Here is a 17,206-nt window from a genome sequence, read left to right on the forward strand (position 1 = left end):
GAGAAAACGCCACATCATTTAATGTGTTTTGACTTCGAAGGAAATAAAACATGACGTAAAAAAGATGGATATTTTTTTCTGTTTGTCATTTTATCTTTTCTTATTTTTCTGATTAAAAACATCAATTGATTTTTTGAAGTAATGTTTGCAAGTATACACTTACCAATTGTTAGACGTAAGTCTAAGAATACATAATATTATTTAAATCGGAATATATTTAGTGACTGTTTTAATTTGAGTCAAACTTGGCAGTAATCACCTATATTAACATTATTATTCTTGTACATGTAGCACATTGTGTCCATGACATAATGACCAGTGGAAGCCTGTATATATTATAACGATGGACATTATTGAATTGGCCTCTGACCAGCTCATATACATGTACACGTGGGGACGCTGATGAGCCTGTGCATTTACTTCGAAATGCACACGTTTGCCTTGTCCTTACGTTATTCTTTATTCTTAAGTCTAAGAAAGGGTTGGTGAATATGGGCCCTGATCTTGATATAATAATGCCCAATTCTGTTTAGCTGATTTATTACTTTAGGAGATTGGCTTCTTTAAACAGACATGCAAGTTTGCGTTTTTTGGGTGGGGAGGCGGAATGTGGGTGGGGCACATTTTTCATCTCCTGATAAATTTATATTTTCCACTTTTTCTGCATGGCATTTCGGTAGGACAGAAACGCACATGCGTTAAAAAAAGAGACAAATAAATCCCTTGATAACGATCACTCGCTGGCATCATAAGGACTTGGACCCAATTAATATGGGGTCAAATCGAGTCAAAGTCGGTAACTACCTTCTCATACGGTTTGCATAGTATTTCAATTTGATATAAGCACATGCAAACTGTAGTTAGACTCGTTCCAGTAGGTAGCGAATACATTAGCAGTGTACAAGTCGATGTGACGCAGTAATGATCGAGTACAGAATAGCCTCGATCTGGAAACACTGGGCTTAATTCATGTGAGTAAAGTGTCGTCTCAGATAAGACAGTGCCGACTTGCTAATGAGGGACGACACTTTCCGCCAAAAGAGGATTTTCGTTTATAAGAGACATTATTTAAACGAAAACTTCCTTAAAGAGTGTAGAGGCATCACTGATTAGCGTGTGCGGACCTCAAAGCCTTATCTGAGACGACACTTTACACTCATGTATTAAGTCCAGATTTCGCAGAATATTGCCCAATTTCGCGACAGACTGACTGGGTAACAATGAGCTGTCTGCATGGACCAATACATTATCAGCTGTGCAAAATATAAATATGTTCTAAATGATTATATAGCGCCGGAAATGCATTCATTGAGAATTCTCTTTGTCGTCTTTTACAAGAAAAAACAAAAAATGCGTATTGGCAAATATGTGACACGTGTTTTATTTTTGTCTATTTGTAGACTTTGTATCTCGTAGGTACGGCAAAGAAAGTCGCGGGAACGCCATTAAAAGTCATGAGAACGAGAGAACCAATTTGATTCTGAATTATATGTTATATATATTATATAAAAAATAATTTCATAGTAAGAAACATAATTTAATTGCTGTCAACATGCCTTATAATACCATATACACCCCCCCCAAAAAAAATATTACAAATATAATAATAATAACAATAATAAATCCAATGCCACACTGAAGAAGCTTGAAAAATAAACAACCAATAATAACACAGAATATGAAATTACATTTATTTCTATATTTCATTTAATATCTATCATATAAATATACAATGAGACGCCGAAACTGTAAAACACATGATTCATTAAAAAAATCTATAATGGTAAAAGCAATATCTATGTAGCCAAACTGCTATTGTAAATTAAATAGCAAAATATCATATACCGTATTACAGGATAGAAGCAGAATGTCTTCCGCAAAAATTGATAAATGTATTGCAATATTACAATGCAAATCATATACATGTATTACATAGCCTGGTTATGTTTGGAACTTTTACTATTTCTAAAAAAGACTAAAGATTGTTTTGTTTTAGTAAAACGTTAAGAAAGTCAGTAGTTTTTTTTTACTCTTATTTGATTAAAATCATAAACCATTATCATTCTGCCTAAAATCAAACTATGTTTTAGCACAATCTTTAATTAATCTTGTCATGCCTACTCTAATGACAGATATATATGATATAGAACTAATTTCTCATAGAAAAAGCAATGCAGCATACAGTAATATTGATATTTTTTAAATTTATATTTTATTTGTATTTAATATAAACATTGACAACAACAGGACTAAACATAACTCAAAGATAAGCTGATTATGACATTCACAACAAAACACATGTGAAACATGTATAAATAAAACAGTAAAAAATCTATATCACAGATAAAATAAATCCACATAAAATAAAATGAATATAACTGTACATTCTCCAAACACTGGCAAAACACCCTGATCCACGAGATTTCGGTTGTTTAATACATATACAGACATGTTTTAGCACGACCTGAAAGTGTAGACATGTCCCCACAAGCATAAACCAGTAAAACTGTTTTAAAGCATAAAAACACACACTACCTACCTTTATTTTTTAAGGGGAGAAAATAAAAACACGATTTTAACAGATAAATGATAGTATAAAAATAAATAGGCCTAATTTTTCAAACCAATCTTAAGATATTACGTCGGTGTTTAATATTCCAATACTTCCAGGTTTTCACATTAAAATTTGAAATGACCCATAAACCACTAGAAGCTTGCCGCACAAAAAGTGTTCCATGTTTACATATAATTAAGTCAATTACAACATTTCTTTCTATATTTAATATCTTCAATGAACAGTTTTAGCAGGTCACAATCAAACACATTGAAACACAACAAAAATCATGGCAGTTCACAGCTTAAAACACAAAACTGAGTAACATGAAGTAATGTAACTGTTACCATTGGAAGTCGACTCCACACTGCTTTTGCCAGATGATTCATTAAAACTGAATTAAACCAAACAATTAGTTTTTCAACTAAAAAATAATTTTGCAAAATTAACAGCACATACTTTTATTTTTAATTTATGCTTTTGAAATATCAAAACCAATATGTATTGTACTATTATCTAAGAGTAATTAATAGCTTGCAGTTAAAATAAAAATCATGGTTTAAAAACAAGGGTGTTGATTCCAAACAACGCTCAGTTTTGGTGAGATGATTGACTCCTAAACTTTAACATAAAAATGCAATCAAATAGTGCCTCTAATAGATGATAAAGCCGTAGCTACCTTTAATAAAAAGAAGGAAAACAATGTTATAATTAAAGAAACTTTAAATGTAAAATATCTATAAGAGAAACACATTATAATTTGTATTACTATAAAATCAGCTAAAAGCAAAATGTGCAATTTCTACCACATTTTCTTGATATAAAAGGTTTACTCAGTCTTCATTGAACTTTTAAAGATATAATATGCAGTAAGTGACAAAACTGATACATTCAATAAAATAAATAATAAATTTAACTTCAGCTATTGGTATGTTTAAGAAGATTGTTCTGCAACTTAAATAAAACCATACCTTATAATTACAAATAATTTAAGTTGTCAAAAACAAAATAAAAAAATTATCTATAAAATCTTCACAAATTACATGATTTTCTTGTATTGATAAAAAATAAAAATCCCTATAAATATAATAATACTAAAATACCGTATTTGCAATAATAAAGGCAGACTTATGTGTCTATAGACATGGGCTAGGGATATCCCTGCCTCATGGGTGTGTTTGGCATCATGTTTACGGTACTTTCGCCAAACACGTTTGCATACGAGTTCTTCAGGAACTGTACGTAGTTCTGCATGCTTCTGTTGGTACTGTGTGACTGCTCTAGACGATCCTTGAGATCGTACAGCCTCGAGTTGAACTTCCTCTCGGCCTAAAAATAGATGCCGCGATTTAATCAATAACTTTGATTTACTGGTAATAAACAAATACATTCTAATCTTAATCAATGGATGTTTACAAAATGTCCGGTTTTTAATGGATAATTTTTAAAACTGGTTTTTAACAAATAATTTAATTTCAGGTATTTGATAAATACTTTTGCTTAACCAGTTATTGACAAATAATTTTCAATATGGGGTATTTAATAAATAATTTTCAATTAAAAGCTAGAGGCATTAAATAAATAATTTCAAATACTTGTATTTAATAGATAATTTTCAATGATGGGTAACTAATAGATGATTTTTAATAATTAATATTACTAGTAATCAATTTTTTTTTTAATAAGTGATGCTTCATAAATAATGTTTTATAGAAAATATTTCATAAAATAATTTTAAATGTTTTGTTTTTATTGAATTATATTAAATTAATTGTTGCTAATTGGCCATTTTCAATGATTTGGAGTTCTGCTATATTGGCCAAAGAAGATTTTCATTTAAATCGACTTTCTTTCATAATTTGTTGTCATTAAAGCAGAAATTGTCGTTTTCTGATTACTTTGTGCGGACTGCACAGGCTAATCTGGCACGATATTTTATGCTCCTGCATGGAACCTAGTTTCTCCAAATTGAAGCTCAATTCATTAACTACAAGAGCCTACCTCCTCCTTCTCTCGCTTGAGACGGGCGACCTCTGCGCGTGTCTGGCTCAGCTGTGACTCCAGGTCCACAAGACGGGTCTGCATCGTGCGCTCCTGCAATACCACACACACAGCATTGAATATTGAGCCTTAGTCTAGAAATACGGGGCTTAATCTTTTACCACTTAAGATCAGTATTTTGACATACTTGTAGTCCCTTAGAAAGTAACATTTAATTAGATAGCTTTCTTACTAAATTCAAGTCTTAAAGGCTTCATTTCCAATCATTACTTACTGATGAGCAGCAAACAGCGTAAAACCTGAACAGACTGCGATTTACTCACAGGCTGTTCTGGTTTTATGCTGGTTACAAAAGCCATTTTCACTTTGCTTCTTATGGGGGAAAGGGTTAATGCATGTGCGTAGTGACATCCCAGATAAGCCTACGCAGTCCGCATAGGCTTATCAGAGACAAAACTTTCCGCCTTAACTGAATTTGCCTTTAGAAGAAAAGTCCTTTAAACAAATTCGCTGAAAGTGTAATGTGTTGTCCCTGATTAGCCTGTGCATTTTGCTAATTGGACAATGATACCTCAGTAATATGTCACGATACACTGAAATAAGTGTTTTGTGCCTGACAAAATGTAAATAATTAGCACAGTATGTATATACCTTAAAAAATAACTGTTGTCACAAAAAGAGCCTATTTTTTAATTGTGGAATTGATCTTCTAGAGTGCATATTACATTGATCTTCTAGAGTGCATATTACAAGCTAAATGTGTCATGTTATCTTCATATGATGACTAATTATGACTAAGTCAATGAGTACCTTAGCTGTCAAAGCTTACCTTAGCTGCCTGTTTGTCTCGGTCAGTCAATGAGTACCTTAGCTGTCAAAGCTTACATTAGCTGCCTGTTTGTCTCGGTCAGTCAATAAGTACCTTAGCTGTCAAAGCTTACCTTAGCTGCCTGTTTGTCTCAGTCAGTCAATGAGTACCTTAGCTGTCAAAGCTTACCTTAGCTGCCTGTTTGTCTCAGTCAGTCAATGAGTACCTTAGCTGTCAAAGCTTACCATAGCTGCCTGTTTGTCTCGGTCAGTCAATGAGTACCTAAGCTGTCAAAGCTTACCTTAGCTGCCTGTTTGTCTCAGTCAGTCAATGAGTACCTTAGCTGTCAAAGCTTACCTTAGCTGCCTGTTTGTCTCAGTCAGTCAATGAGTACCTTAGCTGTCAAAGCTTACCTTAGCTGCCTGTTTGTCTCAGTCAGTCAATGAGTACCTTAGCTGTCAAAGCTTACCTTAGCTGCCTGTTAGTCTCGGTCAGTCAATGAGTACCTTAGCTGTCAAAGCTTACCTTAGCTGCCTGTTTGTCTCGGTCAGTCAATGAGTACCTTAGCTGTCAAAGCTTACCTTAGCTGCCTGTTTGTCTCCGTCAGTCAATGAGTACCTTAGCTGTCAAAGCTTGCCTTAGCTGCCTGTTTGTCTCGGTCAGTCAATGAGTACCTTAGCTGTCAAAGCTTACCTTAGCTGCCTGTTTGTCTCGGTCAGTCAATGAGTACCTTAGCTGTCAAAGCTTACCTTAGCTGCCTGTTTGTCTCGGTCAGTCAATGAGTACCTTAGCTGCTTGTTTGTCTCAGTCAGTCAATGAGAACCTTAGCTGCCTGTTTGTCTCAGTCAGTCAATGAGTACCTTAGTTGCCTGTTTGTCTCAGTCAGTCAATGAGAACCTTAGCTGCCTGTTTGTCTCGGTCAGTCAATGAGTACCTTAGCTGCCTGTTTGTCTCGGTCAGTCAATGAGTACCTTAGCTGTCAAAGCTTACCTTAGCTGCCTGTTTGTCTCGGTCAGTCAATGAGTACCTTAGCTGCCTGTTTGTCTCAGTCAGTCAATGAGAACCTTAGCTGCCTGTTTGTCTCGGTCAGTCAATGAGTACCTTAGCTGCCTGTTTGTCTCAGTCAGTCAATGAGTACCTTAGCTGCCTGTTTGTCTCAGTCAGTCAATGAGTGCCTTAGCTGCCTGTTTGTCTCAGTAAGTCAATGAGTACCTTAGCTGCCTGTTTGTCTTAGTCAGTCAATGGGTACCTTAGCTGCCTGTTTGTCTCAGTAATTCAATGAGTACCTTAGCTGCCTGTTTGTCTTAGTCAGTCAATGAGTACCTTAGCTGCCTGTTTGTCTCAGTGAGTCAATGAGTACCTTAGCTGCCTGTTTGTCTCAGTCAGTCAATGAGGTTCTTAGCTGCCTGTTTGTCTCAGTCAGTCAATGAGTACCTTAGCTGCCTGTTTGTCTCAGTCAGTCAATGAGTACCTTAGCTGCCTGTTTGTCTCTGACATTGTCCTGCTGCCTCCTCAGGTCTGTGAGGGCGTTCTCTAGCTGGCGGGTCAGACTGGCGTTCTCTCTCTCCCTCTCCTCCAGCCGCAACTGAATACAACATAAGTCACGTAAGTCATGTTCTGAGAAAACTGGGCTTAATTCATGTGCGTAAAGTGTCGTCCCAGATTAGCCTGTGCAGTCCGCACAGGCTAATCTGGAACGACACTTTCCGCTTTTATGGTATTTTTAGTTTCAAGGAAGTCCCACCTTACTGAAAATCAATTTTAGGCAGAAAGTGTCATCCCTGATTAGCCTGTATGGACCGCACAGGCTAATCTGGGATGACACTGTACGCACATGCATTAAGCCCAGTTTTCTCAGAACAAGGCTAATATTATGAACCCATTGCGCAATAGTAAAATGGCGGCCAATTTGAGGTTTGATTTGCCAGTTTACTTTAGTAGAAAACTTTTTCGTCCATTTGGCATTACAAAACAGGTAATGTATGGTACACTTAACACATTTGAACAATTTGACTGTTATGTTTTTGTAAATAAGATTTTTTTTTTCCACGTTTGCATATCTGGAATTCCTTACCAACATTCTCTTCTGTGTACAAATATTTGAAATTTGAAAAGTCCTTTGATTACCAAAAAGAATGGATAACATATGAGAAAATGGTTTTATGAAAATATATGAGAAAAAGTACCGGTGCTTGCTCAGTGATAAATAAATTTACAGCACAAAATGGCAGCACTAGATCTATATTTAATTTTTTTCCATTTCAAAATGAACATCACACTTCAAGGACAAAAGATAACTGTTGATTATGATGGGTGATCAAAATATCCCATATTTAATAAACAAGAGGGCCATCAGGCCCTAAGGTGCTCATCTGAAAGCCAAAGGAACTAGACTATTCTGAAAAAAATGCAAGCTGATTTATGAAGATAATTTTGGACCAAAAAAGTGACTTTAACATGTTTTTTTATATTTGACCTTGTGACCTAGTTTTTGAGCTCATATGACCCAGCTTCAATCTCTGGCAAAATTTCACTGGGACAAATTTTCTGACCAAGTTTCATGAAGATTGGCCAATAAATGTGGCTAATATAGTGTTAACAAGTTTTCACTAAAGCCATATAAGGACAACGCCCCCCCCCGGTGGCCATGTTTTTCAACAAACCGTAACCATTTTCAAACTCACTCAAGCTATTGTTAGAATAAATGTTCAGATCAAGTTTCATAAAGATTGGCTAATAAATGTGACTTCTAGAGTGTTAACAAGGTTTTGTAGTAAATAGCCATTTAAGGATAAATGCAACGCCCCCTTGCAACCATGTTTTTTAACTGATCTCAATCATTTTTGAACTTAGCCCAGATATTATAAGTTCAAATATTCTGACCAAGTTTCATGAGCATTGGACCACAAATGTGACTTCTAGAGTTAACAAGGTTTTACCATACAGTAAAGCCATATAAGGAAAACTGCCCGCCCCATGATGGCCATGTTTTTCATTCAACTGGAACCATTTTCGAACTCGTCCAAGATATTATTGGGACACATGTTTTGACCAAGTTTCATGAAGATTGGACTAAAAATATGACTTCTAGAGTGTTAACAAGGTTTTACTATAGCCATATAAGGAAAACTGCCACGTCCCCTGGCGGCCATGTTTTTCAACCAACCGGAACCATTTTCGAACTCGTCCAAGATATTATTGGGACACATGTTCTCACAAAGTTTCATGAAGATCGGACAATAAATGTGACTTCTAGAGTGTTAACAAGGTTTTACTATAGCAAACTGCCACGCCCCCTGGCGGCCATGTTTTTCAATCAACCGGAACCATTTTCTATCTCGTCCAAGATATTATTGAGACACATGTTCTGAGTAAATTTCATAAAGATTGGACAATAAATGTGGCCTCTAGAGTGTTAACAAGGTAAATGTTGACGACGCACGACGGACAAAAGGCGATCACAATAGCTCACCATGAGCACAACCCATGAGCACGTTGTGCTCAGGTGAGCTAAAAACAAAACTTCAAAGAAAATTATGAACTCTAAAAAATACAAATGACAAGATCTATAACAAGAGCACCGCATAGCTGGTGCCAACGCTCGGCTGCAGGTGCAGTTTTGAATAAATGAAAGCTTGTCAAAAGAAAAGGTTTTATGTTTTTGTTTTTTAAGAGGTCAAAGTGACCTTGACCTTTGACCTAGTGACCCAAAAATGGGTGTGGCGTGTAGAACTCATCAAGGTGCAGCTACATATGAAGTTTTAAAGTTGTAGGTGGAAGCACTTTGATTTGTGAGCCAATGTTAAGGTTTAAGCACGACGCCGGTGGCGGACGACACGACAAGCTGGCAATGACAATACCTTGGGTTTTCCCGAAAAACAGCCGAAAAATGGAATTGAATATTAGGTATGTGACACTAATTAAGATTTGAAATTATTGTCCTCTAATATCAAGACAATATACATCAGTGCAGCTATGGTAACTGTGCATATAAATTGATAAAATGCCGCCCTGGCATAATGGTTGTGATGTCCACCTAGCAACCAAGAGGTCAAAGTTTTGATCCCCACTGTGTGTTCTTTAGATCACCCCCAAAGACACTAAGTACTGGTTTTGCTCAAGAAACAGACTTGAGAGCATTTCAATAAGCCTTAGATTTGTTTATGCAATCCAGCTAAAACAAGAGATTGCCAATTTTTTTAATTTATATTTGTTGCCATAGCAACCAGAATTCTTGACGTAGGAACAAAATGAAATGACGTGCATAATCTCCATAATACCATCTATCCATGTTTCAAGTTTCATGAAAAAATATGAAGAACTTTTAAAGTTATCGCAGGATCCAGAAAAGTGTGACGGACAGACAGAGCGCAAACCATAGGCCCCATCCAGTTTCACCGGTAGGGTACAATAAACACGTTTAAAGTAAGACAGTATTTAAGTCTATACAGCCATGGCCCCTGTGTACATATATTGGTCTGGTGCAGAGCCTCCTCTCGCCTAGCAACCGTCGTCAAGAGCTCCCGGTTCTGATCCTCGGCCTCTTGGAGACGCCTGCAGCAGAAACATACAGCATGGATCACACATGAAGAAAACATTCAAAAAAATTTTAAAAGTTAACTCTTTCAGTGCTGGAACCAAATTTTGACGGCCTTTGCAATCAGTTTGGATCCAGATGAGACGCCACTGAAAGTGGTGTTTCATCTGGATCAAAACTTTTTGCTATTTTGATATTATTCTTTGAAAAAAAATCAAAGAAAATACTAATTTTTGAAATTCAGCAGAAGACATTTTAGCAGACGACAAATTTACCAACATGCAAAGGGTTAACCTTCTCCTCCTCATATAGGCATGTTGACATGTGTGAAGTCCTTTAGTGAATCAAATTCTCCAAATCACGGAAACACTTTCTTCCATTTTAATCCCTAAGTAAATCAAATTAAATATAAGACCTTTCTAACTAGATTCTAGTTTTCCGGGCTTCATTTCAAACCCTAAGATACTGATGAGCAGCTAACAGCATTCAACCTGTGCATCATTTGAGTTTACATCATAGCAGAAGTGCAGATATAAGTCTTTTTTTGTAAATCATTGCTTCAGCATTAACACTTTGCATGCTGGGAAATTTGTTGTCTGCTTAAATGTCGTCTGCTGAATTTATAAAATTCGCATTTTCTTCGATTTTTTTTCAAAGAATACTATCATAATAGCAAACAGTTTGGATCCTGATGAGACGCCACGTTTTGTGGCGTCTCATCTGGATCCAAACTGTTTGCAAAGGCCTTTAAAATTCGATTCCCGCACTGAAAGGGTTAACAACAAAACATAAAGCAAATAAGGGACAACACTTTCAGCCTTTTTGGTATGTTTTCTTTTAAGGTAAAGTCTCTTGTAAGCAAAATAAAGTTAAGGCGGTGTTATCCCTGATCAGACCTTATTGTGCATGTAAAAATACAGGTCGACACAGGTTGACCAGGGACAAAATTTTACCTACAAATCTCTATTTTTAGTAGCAAATAATTATTAGCCACTACTGTGACTGTAGATTCACAGGTAACCTTAACGTTCCTAAGATACTTGTATGCCCAAAAGTATCATTGTGTGCTTGGCTTGACCATACAATGACATTTTGATTATGCTTCAGTTATATGGTTTCATATTATTATATATAAAATTTCAATATATCATTTGGCAGGTTTAGAAATTATCTCCCTTTTAAAGCTTATTTCTTCCCTTGATTTTGTTTTTTGATTTTTGACCTTGAAGGATGACCTTGACCTTGAACTTGCACCACTAACAATGTGCAGCTTCATAAGATACACCTGCATGCCACATATCAAGTTGCTATCTTCAATATTGGAAAAGTTATGGCCAACGTTAATTTTTTTTTCGGACGGACGGACAGACTGACATACTGACTGACAGACAGTTCAAGTGCTATATGCCACCCTACCAGGGACATAAAAATCGAAGAAAATGCTAATTTTAAAAATTCAGCAGACAACTTTTTAGCAGACAAAAAATTTCCCATAATGCAAAGGGTTAAGACCAGGTTGTTCTGTGTCTTGCAGCATTTATCACAACATATATAACGCAAAGTAACCTAATTATGCCATGTTCAAAGTTCAAGTAATTTGTTCACATAAAATTATGTTCCTGCAAAGATTTAACAAAATAGCTACATAGTTTTGTGTATCATACATGTACAACACAAACAATGAGTTTGACTAAGGTATTTGAAATATTTTACATTTTAAATTGGTCAAAATCACTTATTTGTAATAAAAAAAATAAAGCCTTTTTCTAAAGTCATTGGCCATCCTGAAAACATTTCAAATAAAAACATTCAAATCCTGATGAAAAGAAAGCCAACAAATGAGGCTTGCTGCATGGGGAGGAACAAGAAGAAGAAAAAGATGAGAAGAAAAAGATTGCTTATATGAATCTCCTTCTGGTATGACTGGGCTTAATGCACGTGTGTAGTGTTGTCCTAGATTAGCCTGTGCAGTATGTTAGCCTGTGCAGTCTGCACTCTGAAACTCTAGTTTTCTTTAGAAATTAGAAATGTATAATTTATTGTAACAGAAAATTCCATATTTAGTGGAATGCACAAGCTTATCTGGGACGACACTTTGCGTACATGCATTAAGACCTGTTTTGCCAGAGGGCGTCTCATACTGTAAAACCACACCTTACATGAGACCAGACAAGCTACCACAACAATTGCAACAACAACAACAACACAGGAAAACCTACAGATACCACAGAGATGGTGCTGTGCTGTGCTTTGTAGCATCCTACCTTTATTGGATTTCCATTAAATATTTTCGCTATTTCTTGCAAAAAAATGACTTTATGATATACTGGAAATATGGGACATATTATATTCCTATGCCTATTCTGGACTTCCAGAATACAAAGAATACCCTGTATATAAAAAACTAAATTAGTTATTTGTTTTTACTGTCTGCCTAAAGCAAAAATATGTGAATTTTGTGTATTTCTTAAAGTGAAATCAATTAAATAGTACTGGCTTAATCCATATTAGTTAAAACTTCTTTAAATGGAACATGGCTGAAAAAAAGTAAAGAAAAACACCAACTAGAGCTTTTTCACAGACATGACGAATACCTTCACATGCCGCATTGACACAGAATATTTTGCATGTTGTCTTCACAAAAAACAGCGGACACCATGCTCAATGTTAAAAACGCACTAAGTGACCCTGTGACCTAGTTTTTGACCCATGTTCAAACTTGGCCTAGACATCATCTAGATATAACTTCTGACCAAGTTTGGTGAAGCTCGGATGAAAACTACTTGAATTAGAGAGCGGACACCATGCTCAATATCTAAAAACGTGACCCCATGACCTAGTTTTTGATACTGCATGACCCATATTTGAACTTGACCTAGACGTCATCTAGATACAACATCTGACCAAGTTTGGTGAAGATCAGATGAAAACAACTTAAAATAGAGAGCGGACACTTCATACGGACCGACAGACAGACAAGCTCACTCCTATATACCCCCCTAAACTTCGTTTGTAGGGGTAGAAAAAAGCTTTGTAAAGCTTTTTTGTTACAAAAGTTTGTGTTAGTTTATTACATATGGAAAAGAATAGGATTAAGTCCACTTTCACAGGGGCAGTTATAAAATGTTATGTTACATGATAAGAAAAAGTTATCACAACAAAAAATTAATAAAACCAAGTGGCTAAAACGTTGTTAAAAGCAGATTTTATGCCGTAAACTGACATTTTACATTAACCCTTTCAGTGCGGGAACCGAATTTTGAAGGCCTTTGAAAACAGTTTGGATCCAGATGAGACGCCACAGAACGTGGCATCTCATCAGGATCCAAACTGTTTGCTATTCTGATAATATTCTTTGAAAAAAATGGAAGAAAATGCTAATTTTAGAAAATCAGCAGACGACATTTTTGCAGACGACAAATTTCCCAGCATGAAAAGGGTTAACATGCTTTATGATCTGGCAAAAAGTATGCTTGAAAGTGTGTTGCGAGGGCTTATTGAAATGGTTTATGAAAATCATAAATTCAAACGCAACTAACTGAGTTACAATATTGTAAAATTTACTATATCGTATTGAAGCGATCGCAGGGTTATACTTATAACATGATTCTGTTCTATATCTACGAAGGTGGTCTGGTTTATAAAAACTGTGACACTATATAACATCATGCATAACAGTACAAAGAAAAGCCGATAGTTTCGCTCTAAAAAGAAGCTCCCTATTACAGGTCATGCTTGCTATGAATGTCCTCATTGACGAAAAATGTAACAACAATTGTGGCTCAAGACGGGTTAAATGCTTTATGTTGTCATAACGTTACACATTTATCTACCTTTTTTTAAAGCAATTTAATTGTTTGAAAAATATATACTTAAATTTAATTTGGAGTAAAGTATTTGTTGTTGAATCTTAAAAGTGTTGAGTTATTTTTTTGACCATTATTGGACTATTTTTGTTTTATAAAAGCGATAAAATTTCAGATTTAAAGCAAAAAAAAAACTTTCATCAGATTCAGCCAATCATTGATTTTTTTTAAGCAGGTCAGATACAGTAATGTTTAGAAAACATTATTTTGAGTTATATCAAAATCAACATTCTAATACTTCATCATCAAATCTGACAAAAAAATAAACACAAACCAACAAAAATAAAGACACAAGAAAGGCAATCCCATTCCTGAACATTCAAATACCTAAACTTATTAAAGGGACCTAAACCTGGTCGTTACAACACTGTACAAAACTGACAGAGTGGCTTGCCTTTTCTAACTCGGCATGGCTGTCCTCTTTTAAGCGCTTGTTGTCTTCGCGTGTTTCCAGTAACTCCGCCTCCGTGTCTTCAACGTCACGACGTGAGCGGTTCATCTGTGGCGAGAAGTAAGCCTAGTGCTGACCTATAGGCCCTAGAGCTTAAGTTTTACCCATTTACATACAGACCCTGGTGGTTCAGTTGAACTTATTTACATTTAGGCACTTCAGTTTAACCCACTTTAATTGAGACCCTTGTGCTTCAGTTTTACCCAATCAAATTTAGGCCCTTACGATTTAGGTTAACCCAATGATATTCAGGCCATAGTGATTAAGTAAAACCAATGAAATTGAGTTCCTGGCATTTGAGTTTAAACCAATAATATTAAGGCTCTAGTGCTCAAGTTAAAACCAATGAAATTGAGACCCTTGTGCTTAAGTTTGACCAAATGATATTGAAGCCTTAGTGCTTAAGTTAAACCCAAAGAAAGTGAGGCTAAATGTTTCTATAAACAAGAGCTGTGTTTGTGAAACACAATGCCCCCAACTGCGCCGCTTTGAAGCAATATATTTGACCTTTGACCTTGAAGGATGACCTTTCACAAGTCAAAATGTGCAGCTCCATTAGATACACATGCATGCCAAATATCAAGTTGCTATCTTCAATATTGCAAAAGTTACCACCAAGGTGAAATATTTGGAAAGACACACACATACAATGACAGACAGACAGGCCAAAAACAATATATCCCCGATCATTTGATCCGGAGGCATAAAAAGAACCGCTACTCAAAAAGATAACACCAACATTTCAATATATATATGTAAATACCCTTACCCAAAAAGAAAAACCCTGTTGTCTTGAACCTAATTGTTTCAATACAAACGAGCCCCTACCAAAAAAGACCCAAGCTAATTGTTTTTATATACCAGAACCCCTACCAAAAAGAAAACTATTTCAGTACATTGAAAGAATGTGGATTACACCGCTATTTCATGGACAGATCCTTACCAATTAGAGAATCCATCCCACAATGGCTTGCAACAAATACTTTGAATGCTAGCAAAGGCTACAACAGCAGATCTTGGGTATAATGTACTTCTAAACTGTCTGTAATTATTGTATAACTATACATGCATGTATAATACCAATACTACACCATCTTCAGTTTGATATTTAAAGGTTGATGATTAAATATTAATGCCATTTTTTATAGACATTTCTTGGTGTTTCCTGTGAAGAATATATGATTTGTTTGTGCTGATAATCTCACTATAACTGATATCTTAAATCTTATTCGACCATGTCAGTTTTTTTTCTTTAATTTGTTAGTCGATGCATATTGTCTCTGCCATTTATAGCAGCCTGTCAACATTGTGTTTAATCGGTTAAGTTTTAGGTCTCTGAGTGATGAAAACCAAAGTACAGCAACATAACTGTTATTATGGGTTTGTTATGTGAAATATTAATTAAATTTAAAATATATTGTTGCTTGAAAGGGCATAAGTTTAGGTAAGCAACCAGCACAATTTAATTACAAAATATTTACTACAGGCTAAAATGGAACAAAAATAAACAATATAAAGTGCAAAATGTGAGACAAAAAAGAACACCAAAAGCCAAAAAGCTACACTAACACCACAGGCATGTGCTGACACACTCAAGCTAATTTAAGGATGCTAATTATACAAAATTGTTGCAACATTATTTAACAATAGGAATCAGGACAAAACAGGTAAAAAAAATTAGAAAGCTAAAAAGGCAAACTGTTGGACACAGTTTTAAAAATATTAATTTAATACAAATTTAAACTCATGTAAAGACAAAATATTTTAAAAATAAAAAGTGTCATCATTAAAACTATGACACAACAAAGTGTAAATTGAAGCTTGTTATATTGTCTTACACAAACAATACAAGAGATTGTTATTTTTGTATATAAGGTACCGGGTATTCAAATATGTATATAAAAAAAACACAAGAAAAAAGGTAAAACAAGGGAGACTTTTGGGACCAGCCAAGCAGGGACCACAACTCACCTGTGACTTGTACTCATCTACAAGATTCTCATAGTGTTTGAGGTTGGACCTCAGTTGCATGAGCTCCTCATCAGCCTGCGCAAACTTGGTCTCGATCGTTGTTACAGATGACTATGAGAAAACACAAGTACCTAATGTTATGTGAATTAAATGTGAGGAAATAAATTTAAAACAATTAAAATAAATAAATGACGTGTAGAACATGTTCACAAATTTAACATTAAAACATGCAAAAATGAGTTGTGATTAATTGTCATGTAAACAGCCACATCTTCATGCAAAGTTTGCAAGTAAATTAGATGCCAATATGTCAAATACTGTATTCAAGCAACTGTTCAAGGAGTGATAATGAATAACCATGCTCCAGCCAAGTCCCTGGAATCATATGTCCACTGACAACATTTACATTTGATCCTGGCTCTGGCAAAATGGGGCTTAATGCCTGCGCGTTAACAGTTGTCCCTAATTAGCCTGCGCAGTCTGCGACAGCTTATCAGGGACAAAACTTTCTGTTTTTATGTTTTTTTTCGGTTAAGAGGAAGTCTCTTTTTAGCGAAAAAACCCAGTTTAGAAAGAAAGTGTTGTCCCTGATTAACTTTTTGCAGACTGCCTCAGGTTATCTGGGATGACTTTTTATGCACATGCATTAAGCCCCTTTTTTCCAGAGCAAGGCTTATAATCAGTTCTCAGACAGACCGTGTGACAGATATACATGCATGCAGTACCTGAAGATTTGTTTCCACTATCTGTTTACTCTGTAAAACAGTATTAGCTGCAAATGAAAACCTCATCTGACACAGAAAAAAAAGAAAAGACCAATGTCCATTTGTCTAAAAGTTTGCCTGCAAATTTTGACAACATTATATTGATACTTCTGTATGAGGTCACAGTCTTGAGAATTTCTTCATTATAAAGAGGATTTGTTGGATTTGGGCGCTTTCCACTTCTGAAAATATTACTTTCTATGATCACTCATGAATTAAAATCAATATTCCACGGAAGCCAACACATTTTATTG

At 35.5% G+C, this 17,206-nt stretch overlaps 2 protein-coding genes across 10 annotated transcripts in view; one reads left to right on the forward strand and one right to left on the reverse strand.

Annotated features, from left to right (window-relative positions):
- LOC127837573 (high affinity copper uptake protein 1-like) overlaps nucleotides 1–17,206 on the forward strand; it is a 142,231-nt gene that overhangs the window by 20,059 nt on the left and 104,966 nt on the right. The gene's annotated exons all lie outside the window — the stretch shown is intronic.
- Nucleotides 1,678–17,206, reverse strand: part of LOC127837565 (outer dense fiber protein 2-like) — a 205,198-nt gene continuing 189,669 nt past the window's right edge. Inside the window, exons 18-21 of one of the 5 annotated variants that reach the window (XM_052364765.1) lie at nucleotides 9,836–9,917; nucleotides 6,835–6,948; nucleotides 4,556–4,648; nucleotides 1,678–3,883 (exon numbers count right to left, since the gene is read on the reverse strand). In XM_052364765.1, coding sequence (XP_052220725.1) covers nucleotides 3,704–3,883; nucleotides 4,556–4,648; nucleotides 6,835–6,948; nucleotides 9,836–9,917 — 469 coding nt within the window. In that variant the 3' untranslated portion in view covers nucleotides 1,678–3,703. The remainder of the gene's footprint in view (nucleotides 3,884–4,555; nucleotides 4,649–6,834; nucleotides 6,949–9,835; nucleotides 9,918–17,206) is intronic. The other 4 variants (XM_052364764.1, XM_052364763.1, XR_008029339.1 and 1 more) reach the window with 4 other exon arrangements.

This window comes from Dreissena polymorpha, chromosome 7 (assembly GCF_020536995.1).
Source record: "Dreissena polymorpha isolate Duluth1 chromosome 7, UMN_Dpol_1.0, whole genome shotgun sequence".
NCBI classification, from domain to species: domain Eukaryota; kingdom Metazoa; phylum Mollusca; class Bivalvia; order Myida; family Dreissenidae; genus Dreissena; species Dreissena polymorpha.